The sequence below is a fragment of the Acartia tonsa genome, chromosome 9 (assembly GCF_053477335.1).
Source record: "Acartia tonsa isolate MP-2025a chromosome 9, ASM5347733v1, whole genome shotgun sequence".
NCBI lineage: Eukaryota > Metazoa > Arthropoda > Copepoda > Calanoida > Acartiidae > Acartia > Acartia tonsa.
In genome coordinates, this window is record NC_137268.1 from 12,376,164 (window position 1) to 12,394,202 (window position 18,039).

General features: G+C 37.0%; 1 protein-coding gene across 14 annotated transcripts in view; it reads right to left on the reverse strand.

Annotated features, from left to right (window-relative positions):
- LOC145328233 (uncharacterized) overlaps positions 1 to 18,039 on the reverse strand; it is a 53,984-nt gene that overhangs the window by 18,257 nt on the left and 17,688 nt on the right. For 11 of the 14 annotated variants that reach the window (XR_013882399.1, XR_013882398.1, XR_013882400.1 and 8 more), the window contains exons 3-4: positions 6,168 to 6,219; positions 5,229 to 5,305 (exon numbers count right to left, since the gene is read on the reverse strand). Coding sequence is in view for 9 of the 14 variants with exons in the window: in XM_080171848.1 (XP_080027974.1) it covers positions 5,229 to 5,305; positions 6,168 to 6,211 (121 nt within the window). In the remaining 5 variants the exon portion in view is untranslated. Of the gene's footprint in view, positions 1 to 5,228; positions 5,306 to 6,167; positions 6,220 to 9,551; positions 9,706 to 18,039 lie in introns of those variants that run through there. The other 3 variants (XR_013882401.1, XM_080171850.1, XM_080171844.1) reach the window with 2 other exon arrangements.

The window sequence follows — 18,039 nt, forward strand, 5'->3', positions numbered from 1 at the left end:
TGCTTGGGCGTATCCAGCGGGGGTGGCCTCTTCGTAGGTGCGGGGGTTAGCTCTATCCAGCCTTCCTCCGCGTGCCCAGTGGCATGGGGCTGAAGTGCGTGTGGCACAGGCTCGCCCTGACTCACGTCCCTCCCCTGCCCTAGGAACTCAGGTGCATGTGGCACAGGCAAGTCCTTATATCCCCAAATTTCAATCTCCCCAGCCTCTGGTGCAGGAGGCACAGGCAAGGTTGGGGTTTCACAATAATTTGGATACAATACATTTGTTAAAGTTAACTTATCCTGGCTCGACTGGAAGTGCTGGGCAGCTGGGTTCCCTCGGCTGGCAGGGGGCGCTGGATGGTGTATAGCTGGGCTCTCCCTACAGGCTGGTGGCGCTGGCTGACTGGGGGTGACGGGTGTCACCCCTCCCTCTGGGACTGCTGGCTCGTTCCAGGATCCAGGTATCTTGGTGGCGGCGACGGTTGTCGCCCCAGGCACCAGGTTGGAGGCGCTGGATAGCACCCCCCAGTCATCGCAGGTGGCGGCGCCGGGTGGCGCCCCATACATCGACTCTGCTGCGCTGGCTAGCGCCTCCTGCCTCTCTCGTTCAACGGCCGCCAGGGCCTCCCCGTACACCGTCTCAGTGACGCTGGGTAGCGCCCCTCCACTCTTGCTGGGTAGGTTCGGTCGGGCAGGCCCCATCATGTTTAGGCTAAAAGGCTGGGGCCTCAGAACTTCTGGCTCGGCAATGTTGTTGGGCTGCACAAACTCCGGCCCCAGGTGGTTGAGACTGAAGCCCAGGCCAACCCGGTTGGGTTCAGCCGCGCCACCCAGTACGTTGATTCTAGCTGGAACGGTCCCAAACTGCGGCATTCCGTCGGCTCGGCCCGCTGCGTTGGGGGCGGCTGCTTGCTGCGGTGGTGCTGGGGGCACGCTCCCTTCCATGTTGGCTACTCTGCTGGGCTTTCCTGGGGGAGCGCCCTTGTCTGCGGTGCGCCTACGGCCGGCTACCTGGTCCCAGTCGGCTCTGCACTCGGCCACCGTGTGGCCAGCATAGTGGCAACGCTCGCACTTGGCAGGACGGTCACGGCGTGGCTGGGTGCGTCTCTCCTCTAGGCTGACTTCCATAGGCGTCGGACAGTCTCGAGCTCGGTGGCCTCTCCCTTGGCAGCGGAAACAGCGGCCTGGAATCTTGTCATCTGGAGCGACCTTCCCCATCTGGTGGAGACCCGGAGCCAAGGCGCCAATCTCCATTGGCTCCGACTCGTTGTAGGTGGGCAACTGGACGCTGGCTGATCCTGTGAGCCCGTCGGTGGCGTCCACTAGGCACACACCCTCCTTCAGCTGCTTGGTAATCATTGTGACGGTGAACATGGCTCGCCTCGTGTACTCAGGTACAGAGGCGATCTCATGACTCATCATTTCACGTTTCACATTAGCGTTACGAATGCCACGATTTAATTCGTCGATTAATAATTTGAGATCCTCATGGCTGTAGGCCTCCCTATACAAGGCACACTTTGTGGATATGTATGCTTGTATAGGTTCTGTCGAGTGTTGCCTGTAATCCCTGAAGGCTTGCTTCAAAGTCTGGGATTCAAAGGCTGGACGAAATAACATTTCACACTCGGCCTTGACTTGTTCGTAAGTCAAGGCTTGGCCTGCCTCGCCAAACAGATGAGACGCCATTTCCGCCGCTTGCCCTACTAGTGACAGTAAAAGGGCGTTGCGGCGGTTGAGGGTGTCATGGGGCGGCACGCGGTAAGCCGCCCATGACATCTCGAGTCTGCGGATGTGGGAGCTCCAGGATTGCTTGGGCGGCCTGCTATACTCCGGCAGGTTACTCAGCATCAGCTTGCGGTAATCGGCTGGAGCCGGCTGGGGGTCATCCTGGAGCCATCCTTGGGCTTGGTCGCCTCCTGGCGCTTGCGGCTGCTCCATCGGGTCAACGGTTCAGCGGCGGGACACAAAGTTATAAGGCAATACTATAAATGGTTATCACTTGCGGCTTTCTAGCCTAGCAGCCAACACTGTTTTATCACTAGGTTGGTAGTTTAGCTACAAAGATATAACTTAGATGTACTTGTCACTAGTTTTATTCTGAGTTTGTAGAGTAGGCTGGTAGGGGTAGATAGCTGTTGAGGGTCTGAACTGATTGGGTTTTCCTTTATCACACTATAGATAGGAGGGAGAAGCTTGTAATGCTTTATTTTCTAAAAATATCTCTGTTAGATGCTATGGAGTAGCTCCGCTCCTGTGTGTGTGTGTGTGCGTGAAATCTCCTTTCCTTGTAGCGCGCTTACGCACCGTCAAATCCGCGCACACAGGTAAAACGCGCACTTATCCCTCAACTCGCTCTCTCATTGGTCCGCTTTGTCCGTTGAATTTTATGATATGTCCCGAACTCTGTTGCGCGACCCGTAAATGGCGCTCTGTTTTCCCGGTCGCTAGCTCCACACCGTGGGCTGACTTAGTCAAGTGTGGGTAGGAGGGGGGAAGCGCGTGAAGGGACGGGGTAAAGCCGTCCGTTCCCCCTGTGGGGAAGGGGGAGTGCTGTGGGTTTGAGGTAACTGTGTGATGAGGTAATGGTGCCCTTTCTCCTTAATCCTAGGCTTATTGTTATGTCACCTTGATTGTATTTTCTTCAATGGAGAGTGGGCCCCTCCCTTTCCTCTGGAATAAGGGGTGTATTTTGTTGTGCTGGAGGCTTGGGTGGTTAGATTGTTTATCAAGGCATTGTTATATTACATCTAGATTCTATTTTTGGCCTTATCACAATACATAACAGATTTGCTTACCAAGCCTGTTCTATTTTTAGTTTTATCACAATACACAACAAATTGTTTGCCAATCCTTGCTCATAAATCTATTGTTTAGCCATCACACTAGGGTGGTAATCCCTAAAATGTGATATAATATCTGCTTTTCTAGATGGGTGGCTGCGCTGTAGCCTCTCAGGATACTTGGAGTTGACGTAGTTTCCTCTGTTTGGTACACTACACTCGTATGTTGGCTCGCAGCTCGCAGCTATTTGGCGTGTTTCAGCCTATCGGCGGCAGGGAATGTCCCGTCCTACAGCGCCGTATATCCGAATCCGACTGTTGGCGGCAGGGAATGTCCCGTCCTGCGGCGCCGCTGGTTCGAATCCTTGGCTTGTTTCAGTCTATCGGCGGCAGGGAATGTCCCGTCCTGCAGCGCCGTGTATCCGAATCCGGCTGATGGCGGCAGGGAATGTCCCGTCCTGCTAGCGCCGCTGGTTCGAATCCTGCTATCTCTTGCAGTAAATGTTGGCCTATTTTCAGCCGTTTGCACTTAGTTGGCCTGTTTCAGCCAGTCCGCAGGCCTGTTTCAGCCCTTGAGCGCTCAATTCTCCGTTAGATGTCGGCGCTTCTCGCGGTTCTCGTTTCGCTTCCACAACTGCCGGATGCAGAGTTAGACCTTGCTATCCAGGGTGGGTAATTCAGGTTGCTTGTGTCAGTTTTGCCAGTTTCACTGCTGGGAGTACCTTAGCCTCAGCTACGCGTCTGTTCTACACTTGTGGTTTGCCGTAATCTCACACAGCTGTCACCAAAAGTTGTGATATCCGCCTAGGATAAATGGCAGACACCAGAGTTCGAAAAGACTACGGCAGCGTGAACAGACGTGGACACCTTACTATAGAGAAGCTACGCTTCTCTAACAATCACTAAATAACAAACAGCATCTATTCAGTTGTTCCTTTATTGAAGGTCTAAGGATTACTAAAGTTATATACAACAAACAATAGCTACACAGATAGGAATAAATAATCATAAAATAAAAGCATTATAATACATATACAATAGTCAGTTTGGGCAATAATGATCCCCCATCCCTGGGAAGGGTGGGGGGAATTAACAATGCAGCTTAACCATAATAAAGCTTGTCAGATTCAATCATTAATTTTAGGCATAGGGAGGGGGTCGGCAGACCCCTTCCCCAGGACTCGGGGGAGGGCCTTTGGCCCTTCCCCGAACCCCGGTCAGGGGTGCCATAGGCATGGCTCACGGTTGCCGAATACCACATAATCACTTTTCATTAAGGGAATATTCAATAACAATCTTATTGTTTTTTTTTTGCTTACAAAAATAGTAGAAAACTTTACGTCAGCGATTTTAGAGTTATTTTGTTAAAAGTATGTCTTAAAAATGAGACTTGCTTGTTAATCAGATACGCATTAAAATTAAAATAATTAATAAACATTTTTAATATCAATGAAAACAATATTGAAATTTGAGGAGATTTAATGAATACTAGAAACCCTACCTAAGTATGTATTTCAATGAATCAAACATTAATTGCGATGTTTTGGTATTACAGATAAATTTTAAGTTACTAGCGGCTGCGCCCCTAGAATCTGCAATCAAAGTGGCTGGAAAATAGCTTAAAACCATGCTAACGCTTGTATATAAAAATAAAAAAAAAAGGTATACCCATCCCGGATCCTATGTAAAGTTTCCCTAAAATTAATTCAGTGGTTATTTAAATCCTTAGCTTCAGACAAAAAAAAGAATAGGGAGACGAGGTAAAGAGGAATTATAGAGATGCAACTATAGAACTTAAATAAAGCCAAAAAAGTCATTAAGAGTTTAAAGGCATTTAAATGACCTTGTTTAAAGTATTTTAAGTAAACTAAGCATTTTTTAGGAACTAAGCTTCTAAATAAGTCTTTTTTAACCACTCAATAATCATTTTCTTACAATAATATTTTCATTAATAGAACATGTGTCCTAAGCTGCTGACCTGTTCAATTATTTTAAAAACTAAGGAGTTAAGAAAAAAAGTTGCTTAATTAAGATAAACACACTTGTATTTACTAGAAAAACCAAGTTACAAATTTAACTCAGACGTCTGAGAGTTAATTCAATAAAAACTTACGTCGTAAGAATAGTAATTGCTGAAAGTAATTTAGTTTATCTAAATTAAATACTTAATCCTTTTAATATACTAGCGGCTGTGGCCCTAGCATCTTGGGGGGCTTTGTATTCAAAGTGGTAAAAATAGCCTAAAAAAATCCATCCCAAGCTTAAAACCAGTCTGTGACCTACGTGAATCTTCCCTTAATAATCTAGAGAAATTATTAAATCTTTATTGGGTTGGACAATCCATTAGTGTCTAAACTTTTCCAACAATAATTTTAATCTACAGAAGGAGAAATATTAGCGGTTTACATCAATTGATGTCCATGTCTTATCCCTTAATATCCCTGAGTACAAGTATAAAGCTTACCAACGGAGGAGGAGAGGGTAGAATCATCATTAGTACCAGTGGATCCAGTTGTGCTTATGTTGCGAGAAATTGACATTCTAAAATAAAATATTTCAATATCAAAATAGAGTAATAATCTTTCTCGTATTCATTCGAATCCGGTGGATAGGAACCGGTTCTCATCCATACGAAAAAACTATGTCTAGCATCGTATTATATCCAGTTTTCTACGAATATAGAAATGTACAATCATAAGATTAAAACTAGTTTTAATCTTATAATTGTACATTCTATATCCGCGGAAAGCCGTTTATAATACGATACGAGAAATAACTATTCTACAAAAGTAACAAGATATCTTGTCTGTCTGTCCGTGTGTAGATTAAGATCTTGCAAACCACTTGACCGATATAGTTCTTCATTACAGTACAGCTTCAACCCTTTCACTCAAGTTCCCCCATTAGCGCAGCTTACTAGTAAACAAACACAGCAACAACATTATCAAAACATGAACGGTTTTGTCATCGAAAAAATAACACCTCATACATAGAATAGCTGCTCTTCAAAATCAATCAAAATCTTAAGTCTGATTATATGAATAAATAATAATATATTCTAATTAAAATAAAATTTAACCGGTTACCTTAAAACCACCATCTTATACTTTGATCGTAAACCTACTTAATAACGACGCTATTTTCCTGGCAAAAAAAAAGAAAATAGTAATATATCAAAATAGTTTAATTTAAAAAAAAGCTACCTAGGTAGTTAAAATTATCCATAATAGTAAACAAGTTTGGCCTTTATCAAATTACATTTAAAATTGTCAAATCACAAAATAGAAAGAATATTACAATAACTATCTAATAATTAAATGTATACCTAAGTACCTTGCATAAATATCAATATGTACATTGAATATCTGGCTATCCAAACCTTAAAAAATATGAATCTATTTACCTTCTGGTAGCGTCCAGAAGAGCGTATGCCACATCTTCAGCCATTGCTATACCTGAAAATATTTAAAAATTTAATTTTGATTAATCAACTTGTATATGGACAGACAAATGAAAACTTATGTAACTATATAATGATGAAGCTATAAAATGGTTTCATGATTTGTAGTTACATGTAATCGTATTGTATTAGCAACACAAACCCACGGATCTAAAATGATAAGACAATAAGTAAATTGATATACTATTCAAAGGATGATACACAAAATTACCCCTTCTGTAAATTACAATAAGTGGTTAAAACGTTTGGACACTCAACTTATTGAACCAAACTAAAGTCCCCAAAGTTGTTATTATGTTATTATAAAACTTTGGGGACTAGAGTAATAAACAATGTCCCCTAAGTAAATTCTGTTAGTAATGACTTGTAAATTTTAAGGGTTGTAAATTAATCAATAAGAATGGATATATTATTACTTGGATCTTGCACTAGATTTTCATGTTCTTTATTAACACACAGCTGGCTAAAATAAAGATTTTCCACTTTAACCCAATAACTGAGTTTCATGTTAGCAAGCTTAACTGAAGAAAAATTTTCCCCTGTAATAATATTTACGTATATTCTACATCAATGGCCCCTTTTTCCAAGAACTAAAATGCAATTACTGCAACCCTTCCAATCTCCCCCACTTCGAATCTCCAAACTATTTATAGATTTTCTGTTCTATCTACTCCAGAATATGGATAAAGGGATGGGTAGATGTCATTATAAATTGGTAGTTTTAAAGAGAGAGAATGACTCAATCTCAATTGACAACCTCATCAAAAACACATCTTTTTTTTCCAATAAGGCTTTTTTTATAATGGCCCAACTCGCTATTTTTCATTTATGTAAAATATACCTACATCCAGTGTTCTGGAGCCGGAGCCGGAGCCGGAGCCGGAGCCGGGAGCAGCAACATTTTTGGTGGAGCCGGAGCCGGATCCGGAGCCGTATTTTTCGTTAAAAACGGCTCCGGCTCCGGACTAGCTAAAAATGATTTTTTAAAGTAATATTATAATTTGGCAACGGTCTATTTCCATATAATAAACTGAAAAACTATTGTTACTTAACAAATAGACACACATCCTTCTACTTTTATATAGCTTTAATCAAATAAAAGCAAAATATTTTATATTATTTATTTTATTTTATCAAATTCAATAATGAAAAAAAATTGATATATTAATTTTAAGGTAGGAGCCGGAGCCGGAGCTGGAGCCGGAGCCGGAGCCGGGAGCCGTATTTCCAAATACGGCTCCGCGGAGCCGGAGCCGGAGCCGCATCAAAATTATACGGCTCCGGCACCCTGCCTACATCATATCAGTTTTTTTTTATATTATTGGTAAAAAGCATGAAAATAATAAATTATACATTTTATGATCCTATTACCCCTGAAAAGGGATCTACAAAAATGTGTTACTATGCCAGAAACTGTGTGCTGTTAAGAGTTAATGCACAATATGTATAATTCTAACAAGGATGACAACATCCATGTGTAGCGAAGCAAAATGAGTTGTTGAGCAGATGTTCAGAAAGAGAATAAAGTCTTTTTAAGCATGACTAACAGACAGACGGACCAATTAACTCATATATGCACTGAATGCTCAATGGTAAAGCTAATCATCACCGAAAATTTCAGCTGGTTATCTTGAATAGCAGGCAAGAAAGTCACATTTTCCCCATAGCGTTAAGGACGGACCAATGGATAGACAAAGTAAACTATAGAGTAGCATCGCTACTAAAAATGTACAAGTAATACATGAATTTAAAGTAAAATTTCTACGCATCTTTCCCTTTGTACATTATCCAGTTTACAAAAGATTTAGAAATTAATTAAATTAGAAATAGGGTTATTTACTTAAAATTATTTTACTGTTATGTATCAAATTACAGTTAAAGTTTTTTTATATTGAAATAAAATATATGGTAAAATTCTTGAAATATGCTGTCACTATTATTAGTACTGCTTATTATGCCTATATTATTTTATAACACGTTTAATGGGGCCCCTAAAATGACCTTGAAAAAGTTAAAAGGACTGTCAGTTCTTTAAAAAAAGTGCTAAAAAATTTCTATACATTTTTGATTTTATACTAAAAATAGGTAGACACTTTCACTTGAAAAATATTTGAAACCAAAATCCACCGGCATATCTGACATACTGCACTATCTATATTCTATATTTACATAGACTGTGTGTCAGATATCACGTTTATAAACCATTTCTACAGCTACCCTCTCAACTCTCTCTCTCTCTCTTCCCTCCAACCAAAACCTCCGCCAATAATATGTTTCTTCATTTTTGGAAAAAAATCTTCCAAAATAAGTAGATTTCTTTTTTGGTAGATTTTTAATAAGATCCTTCAAGGATTTAAAAAACCTTTTATTTAAAGAAATGTATATAACATTAACTTTATTAAAAGAATACTCCAGTAGCAACCCTTATATTCTCCGATGAGAGGTATGGGGAAGAAATGGTTCTAAAAGAAAAGGGGAGGACCATAACATTAATGGTCTCCGAATAATTATATAACGCCAAGGCATTCTACAAAACACGCGTTTGTGCCAAATTCTATTTACTGCCAAATTGTCATGCATTCTTCAAAACTTTTACTCAAATATTTGTTCCTAAAGAATGTCATTTTTAATCTACATGTAAAAATTCATGTGCTATGATGAATTTGAACGTGTCTATTGTCAGACAGTCAGACATACAGATGATATAGGAAATATTGAGAGAGTGGGATAACTGCGTAATAGTCTAGAATGTTATATACTCTTGTACATGTATTGGTGGTTACCGGCCGGTAAAATATCCCTTCAAATGTAAAAGTTGGCCCCTTCCAAGTTCACAAACCCTTTCACAGCAAGTCTTCTCTACAGTTGATTGAAAATGAAATTAAGTTTTAAATAAACATTGAACTAAAAATCAATAGCTAAAGACCAATATTGACAAAAAACTAAAACATGACAATATGGTAGTCAAAACATGATGAATTGTAAAAATAAAGAATACTTTTTTGCCTTTTTGATATTTGATTTAAATTGGCCCATTTATAACCATTAAAGGCTTAATATTCAATGCTTAAATTTTATGTAACACACTTATCAGTAATGACAAAAACAATATAATTAATAGACATAGGTATTAAACAAACAAAAAACTTGTTGCCAAGCCCTTAAAAGATAAACAACATCAATCTTAAATTTTAAGATCACTTTTAAATAAGAGCATATTTTATTATGAATTAAAATGATGTACATATATATTTATTGTGTATCACTAAAAAGGCAATATTCAACGCACTAAAAATTAATTTACTTTTCCAAACTACAAGAACACACCTTCTTTTGGGGATGTTGTAAAAATTTGACTCACTAATTGGACGGATTTAAATGTACTATTTATATTATTGCTGTGTGTTTAGAAAGTTGTAAGCGCCTGGCTCTACAACAACAGTCAACACTAATGTTTATGTATACTATACTATTGAGACTTGACGCTTTCCTATAACGTGTTCCTTCCTATATATCTCCTCTCTCTTATCTATATCTCCAATTCCCATTCCCATTCCCACTCTCCCTCTCCTCTCTCTCTCTCTCTCTTGCCCTACCTTCCCTTAACAAATGTAATACATAAAAACTTGAATTTTAGTTTGTGATAAGAAAAAAAAACATTATTTATGCTTTATTATCAATAATTGATAAGCTAGATTTGTTGAAACATTGAGGTTTTATTCCAATTACAACCACTTTTAAAAAGTAAATAAGATTTGCGTCATATTGAAGACTATAAGAAAATGAACTGCTGTTGCTAAGTGGATTGGTTTTTAGAATGTTCAATGGTTTGTTAGAAGCCTGGGAGGAAGGGGCCATTGTGCTGTTTATTGCACTAGTCCTCAAACTCTCATACTAAAGTTTTTTTATTCGTTGGCTTAACAACCTATTTATTGCATAGTGATTTGATGGTTCATTTAGTTGAGTGTCTTAACGTTATAACCACTAATTGTCATATATAGTTTGGGTAATATTGTGCATCATCATTGAGGATGTACATTAATATATTGGGCACTGTCTTATCCCTTTAGATCCCTGAGTGGAAGCCCTACATGGGGTAAGAAGATACAATCTTGAAATAAAATTTGTTTTTTAATGTCGCAGCTATTCTATTACTAGAGTAGGTCCGTCCGTCCGCCCTGAAATGCATAGTTGTGTAATATAGCTATGTCTACCTTTTATATTGATGGATTTATTTATTTTGAAAAAAAATTGATGTAAAAAAGAAATCTTCCAACAATTTGAGGCTTTTCAATATATTTTTTTCAATATATTTTTTTCAAAATATATGTTCAAATTAAAATGGCTAACAGCTATTCGTCCATCTACCGGTCTGAAGCTTAAGATCTTGCTAACCGCTGAACCGCTTGGGCTCTATTCTTCAGGAATTATTGAAAATGGTTCTCTGATGTTTTTACGCTATCTTAAATTGAGGGTAAGGCACCCCCAACTCACCTGGAACCCCCCCCCCCCCCCCCCAATTATTTCATTTATCAGGGGGCGGCGAAGCCACTAGTTTAGAATAAAGAAGAAGAGATATTAGGTATTACATCTACATTAAATCAAAGATTGCCTGATTGATTACCCAACTCAAACTCATTTTTATGTAAATCGACACGAGCCAACTTATTCAAAGAAAGGCAGCAATGATTAACAAATTTTATTGGTGTTCTTGCAATTCAATAAAAAGTTACTCCTACAGCTTTCATACATTGGTAAAAGAACATATCTGAAGACATTTCTGTAGGATTTCTAAAACGTTGAAGGTTTACATATTAAAATCTTTTTTTAAATTAACTTTTTAATTTTTGAACTGTTTCGCGTGAACAATCTAATTTTATACAAGTGTATTTAATATTTGTTTATTTACAATTTAACACTTGAAAAATAAAAATTTTGGAGCATCTATGACAGTTAGGGAGTTGAATCCATTTTTATAGAAGCAGAAATATAATCTATGATTATGGTTTGGACTCTCTAAAACTGTAATCTACCTTTCCACTTCCCCCTCTCTTGGTGAAGATATCTTCAACGCCGATACGATTTTTGAAATGTAAGATTCTACTTTCCCTTCTCTTGGTGAAGATATTTTCAACGCCGATACGATTTTTGAAATGTAAGATTCCACTTTCCCCTCTCTTGGTGAAGATATCTTCAACGCCGATACGATTTTTGAAATTTAAGATTCCACTTTTGCCTCTCTTGGTAAAGATATCTTCAACAAGAGAGACAAAAGTGGAATCTTATATTTCAAAAATCGTATCGGCGTTGAAGATATCTTCACCAAGAGAGGGGAAAGTGGAAGGGTAGATTACAGTTTTAGAGGGTCCAAACCATAATCAAAGATTATATTTCTGCTTCTATAAAAATGGATTCAACTCCCTAACTGTATGGCAATAATCTAGAAAATACTAGTATAATAATCAAATGTTTGTTGTTATAATCTTGTTGCTAACCCTTGAAGCCCACCCCCCCCCCCCCTTCCCTTCCCTTAATAGCTAGGACCGCTTTTGGTGATCTAAGCTTATGTTGATATTTTTAGTTAGTATACTCTCGACAACGCTCCCACAGGCCTCTAGAGGCACTTCGAGTTAAGGGCAAGGGAAGAGGGAAGTAGTCGACCCATTATTTTGAACTTTTTTTAAAGTTTTATTTTTCTTGGACGGGAGGGTGGTGGTTTACTCCCCCAAAATAGTTAACTAAAAACCTTCCCTAGACCTATGAGAAGCTTTAACGTCAAGGAGAACCATATCGGTTTAGAGGTTAGAACGACAAATAAAAGTTTGGCCTAATATTTGTAAATTATAAAAGCCAATTGTAATATAAGTTGTGCATATAACAATTAAAGTTATTATTGATTTATCATTGAATAACGTGATTTGTGATCATGTTCTACACAAATGATTATTAACTTGTTTATCATATTATCACGTAATAATATTTTCATTCCTATAGTCTTAAAGAATGAATAATTACAACAATTAACAAAACTATTTAAGTGTAAAACTTACTGTATTTTTTCAAAATATAGTATCCTAATGTCACTATTTTCAACAAGGAAGAAATCTTTGATATTGAGAAACATTTTAATTTATTTTTTGTCTTGTGTAACAATTATGAATAAAAATATTTAGATAACAAGTTAGATTGTGTAAAAAAAAGCAGATTCAAATTAAAATCAGGAAAGGAGAAAGGGGACATTGGAGAGAAAATTACATTGGTACCTAACGTTTTATAACCACTAGGGTTGGGCCGGATACTTTTTTGACCAGATATCCGGTATCCGAATAATTTCAATATCCGGTATCCGGCCGGATATCTAGCCAACGTTCGATATCCGGCAAATTACCGGATATCCGCAGTAAAAATCAGCCGGATATCCGTTATTCGGATAGTTTCAATATCCGGTAACCGGCCCAACCCTAATAACCACATTATCTTACTCGTTGGATTAACAACTTTGGGTACTTTTATTGAATTTTAATTGGTTGGTCATAACATATTGTGTCCTAATTTTTCTTTCAATAATCTTAATTAGCAGAAAGAGTTAAATAGTTTATCATCATTGGGGCATTAATTTATCGTCCATTTTCTTATCCTTAAGATTCCTGACTAAAGTGAATGACATAATGATAAAAACACTTTCTTAAAATGGTCTGAAAATGTATTTAATTTAAGATCAAGCATTAAAATGTCTTTCAAATTGCAGAAAGGAGGGGGCAATAGTAGTTAAAATCTCTTTCTCTTTACTCTTAACCTAAATATTAATAAGCTACTAAAGACAGAATTAGGGAGAAAATATTATATTCAATTGTCCTATCCAAGATAAAAACTTTCTAGTCTTTCTTAATCAAGGTTATAAAAAGTGAAGACCTTGGTCTTGAAACTAACTTTAATATGCAAGTAAAAAAGTTTTTTTTTGTGAAACTTTAATTCAATAAAAGCAAATCCTTTGCAAATTAAAGGGTTGTACTAATAACTCTATAACTACTCCATAAATACTTAAGTCATGAGAAGTTCATTTACATATAATAACTCTAAAGGATAAAATATACAATTCTACCCACAAAAAGGTTTACATTTCAGCTTTTCGAGCTTCATAATCAACTATTTCAATTGCCTATTACCCCCCCCCCATATCAATTTAAGAAATCAATTAAAATTCTAAAGCAGGGGGTATCGTAACACGAACTGTGCCCTAATCATCTGCGAGGCTGTCAGGTATAATCAATTCCAAACATATCATAACATTATAAATTAATAAAAGAACCAACTCCTCTACATTATATTCATTTAATTTAAGAAATAGGAGTAAGTGGATTTCAGTGCTTAACAAGGTACTTTGTGTGAAAATGTTTCTCTATCTATATATGAGATCATTCTTGTTTTTAAATTGTAAAGGGGTATGCACTAAAACTGCATTGAACCGGATTCAAGGCATTTCACTTGAACAAGAAATTAGAAAAAGATAATTTTGCCTTGACTCATACAGAAAAGACAGGTATAGCTGTTCTAAACATTGAATAAAAGATAAGAAAAAAGATTTTAGTTAAAAAGATTAATTTAAGCACCAAAATCGTTTTTGTAAAAATCTACCAAAATTTAACAAAAAAATACAAGATCTTTCGTTAATGCCTAATACTTCTAAGATTTTTATAACACTTACTTAAAATTTTATAAAAGATGAATTTGTACTAACAATTTAATTAAGTGGAGAGCAGCTACCCTATAGCAGATTCATATTTTTTTTCCTTTAGAACAAAACTAAAATCAGTGTACCCAAGGTATAGACACCGAATGGGTTGGGTCCTCTGCAGGGGTTCAGGCATAGAAAAAATGTCTTAAATATGAAACAAAAATTTAAAACAGCTAAATATGTTTCCCTCCCATAGAAAATAGACTTCCTTCGCCCGTATGTAATAAAAATTTAAGACTAATTTACTCTACTCTGACCCTGTCTTAAAATTCCTAAGACTCTCCCCTATAGAGTCAAATAGTTTTTCTTTTATCAGGGATAACACAGGGATTCAGGGATAGATCAATGGATGATGAATTATAATACCCCAAAGTATTATGAGTAAATTTTTGTCTTTTGTAGACTATGTTCTGGGGAAAGTTAATTCAAAAAGTGTTCTCTCCTCCCTGAGAATAAGGTGTTGGTCAAATAACTTTCATGTATATCTGTACAGTTTCAATATTTTAATCTGCCCTTATTTCTACTAGGGTTGGGCCGGATACTTTTTTGGCCGGATACCGGATATCCGGTATCCGGATAGTTTCAATATCTGGTATCCGGCCGGATATCTGGCCGACGCTCGATATCCGGCAAATTACCGGATATCCAGCCGGATAACCAGATATCCGGCAGTAAAAATCAGCCGAATATCCGGTAACCGGCCGGATATCGAAAATGGCCGGATATCCGGCCCAACCCTAATTTCTAGTATTATAGAAATATTTTTTTGGTTTCTATTGCTGCACTAATTTATTAACAAACTTTTTATAGTATGTTGATAAAAGTTTTCTGGTATAGGCCCTTTCGTGGCAACGACTCTTAAGGGGCGTTTCTTCGTATTTTCAAAGTAGATTTTCTCCTATTTCTAGCCCCTGCGGGGGGCTCTAACCCTGCGAGGCAATAACCTAACCCTAACATATCAAAAGCCATTGTGAAAATACGAAAAAACGCCCCTGAAGAGGCGTTGCCACGAAAGGGGTAACAATATGATAATTGATAACAATAATGAAATTTTGAACAGCTTATTTTTGCTTTAAAACTGATGTTATTTCAAGAAAACATGAACATATGCAAAGGGAATAACTTTCCATCCTTAGCAACAGGAGGAAAAGGCCACGCAGATGGAAAAGAAAGTAATGGAAAAAATACTAAATATACCCTTAAAATCATGCAAGAAAAGCATGCCTTCTTTTCCTCTTTTCTTATTCTTTCCCACAAAGTTCCAGTTGAGCACTGAAACCCCCCCATTCCTTATTTTTAAATAAATTGAAATCAAGATTGTAAAGGTAGCTTTTTTCCTATGCCTTACCCAGTACCCAATAAACCTAATCTAAAGTAATCCCCCTCCCACCTTATTTTAAAAATTGGGGGAGGGAGTGGTGAGTATCACTGCTTAACAAGAGAATTTGTATGAGAGTGCCGTATTTTCATGTGTGTATTTAAAAGTACTCTTCTACGTAGGATAAGTGTATGACGCACGGGAATAATTTTTAGGAACAAGAAGTAAAGTCACTCTATAATGTGGTGCATTTTTGAAAAAAATTTCATGAAATTAATTTTGAATAAATGAAGGATATTAAAAGCTAATCAAAACTATAATCAACCAAGCAAGAGAAACAACGCCTAAATCTACGAAATCAAATTAACGAGAGAAAAAAACACATACAAAGAAAAAGTTTTGTTAAACAAAACAATGATTTAAAAGATTGATATAAATATATTGTAAAATACAATAAGTAAATTTTGTTAAAAGCCAAGCAAAAACCATTAACGATCAGATTATATAATGGTTTAATTTTTGTTTTTTAAACTGACCAAACCTGCTTTAAAAAGTACTTCTTTTAAAACACGAACACTTAAATTTAATTTTAAGGCTGGACATGCGTAGTACAACAAGAATAATCATTTTATATGTAGCGCAACAATAACAAGTTATTAGGGTAAGGGGGGGGAAATTTCGGTTTTTTTTCGGTTTTTTTGAAAAAAAATGGGGTAAATATTAATATTTTCAAATGAAACCAAGACCAGTAGAAAGCTTACGGAAAGGACTATCAGGTCCTAAAAGGACATTATCCTAGGACTTTTAAAAGTTGGCCGAAATTGACCACAAAAAAGTTACCGATATTTCCCCACCACCGGGGGAAATATCGGTAATTTTTTTCAACCTAAAAAAATCGATGAAAAACGGCCAAACGGCCAGTCGAACATAAATAATCATAATTAGTATAGGTTATAGGGATTATCCACAAAAAGTTTCATAATGATCGGACTATTCCTTCTATGTTAAAAATGAATTTTTTTGAAAGACGCGAATTTTCGATTTTTTTTTTCGAAATTTTTTTTTAAAAAAACTTAAAATTAATATAAGAAAAAAACGTATTTTATTACTTTTTAGGCCTGATCCTAAAAAAGCTCACATTGAACTATAGATTTAGCCCCAAAAACATGAAAATTGATTAAAAATTGACCTCAAAAATTGAATTTGAAGCAAAAGTGTCATCTTTGCAAAAAATCTTGACTACATTTTAACCTTAAAAAAATCGATGAAAAAAGGCCAAACGACCAAACAAGCGTAAAAAATCATAATTAGTATAGGTAATTGGGATTAACCACAAAAAAATTCATAAAGATCGGACTATTCCTCCTATGTCAAAAATATTTTTTTTCAAAGGACCAGAAATTTTGATTTTTTCCTCGCAAAATTTTGATTCAAAAAATAAAATTAATTTTTTTTTTGTTTTTTATCTGTTCTATTCATTTTTAGGCCTAATTCTTAAAAAGTCCATATGGAATAATAGATTTGACAAAAGAAAACATGAAAACATGACATTAAAAGTTGAATTTTAATTTCATTTGAAATTACCGATTTTTCCCCCGGCGCCAACTTTGGTCATTTTTGAAAAAAATATTAACCCGATTTTAAAGCTCTCAACGGATTTGGAAAAAGCGGGCAATTTCTAGTTCAAAAAGTTTTTCAGATCAGCTCTAGGTCTTACCAATTTTTGTGTAGGTCGATCTTTACACACCTACTAAAAAATTTTTGGAAAAAAAATTTTTTCGTCCGACTTTGAGACCCAATAAGTACCCTTAATATTCATCTCACAAAAAATTCATTTTATACTTTTTTGTAGGAAATTTAATTAGGAACAAATTTGATTTTATGTTTTTTTCTGTCATTTGAAAGGAACATGGAGAAAAAGGTCATTTAATGAAGGTAGGTCGAAATTACCGAGAATAGCCCCTTACCGAAACTTCCCCCCCCTTACCCTAATATCCTTCAGGGAGTAAGGGAGGGGACAATGGATCGAATATTCAATTTTTAGGAGTCTCAGACTTTGGGTACTGGCTTAAAGGGAATGTGCAAGAATTTAGCAGTTTCTGACTGAGTTTGGGTACTAGCGCAAGAAATGCCGCTACTCGCTGTGTTAGTTTTGAATTTAGCAGAAAGTGAGTAGTTTAAATATAAATACACGAACCACCTCCTCTACTCTATATCACGCCCTTCTCCCCCACCTCCTTTTTTAAAGCAGACGAGAAAGGGAGGTGGGGGCAAGGGAAATAAACAGGATAAAAAGGGGCAGGAAGGCGTGCGGGTCATATTCTTGCCCAGCCAGCTAGCAACTACTCTACACGCCTGTCTGCCCCTTTTTTCCCTGTTCATATCCCTTGCCCCCACCTCTCTTTTCCCTTTCCCTGTCATCTGGAGAGTTCCAGGGAGATTTTTCTAGTAAATAATTACAGAATGGTTATGTCAGTCTGTAATACTGGTAATCTAATTTTTAAATGATTGCTTTTTTTCTTAGTTTATGGTTTCCTAGATTTAATTAACAATCCCTTTACAATTTCCTCCAAATTTTCTGGATTAATCTGGATTTCATGGCCTTTCTTTGAAAACTCTTAAAATGAATTAATTGCCCATTGTCCCATCTCTTACTCTCTGAATATCTTTATACATAAGTAACAGGATCTACCCTACCCCCCCCCCCCCACCCCTTTACAAATATTTTATCTTTTCAACTTCTCAACCTCTCCCCTCCCTTA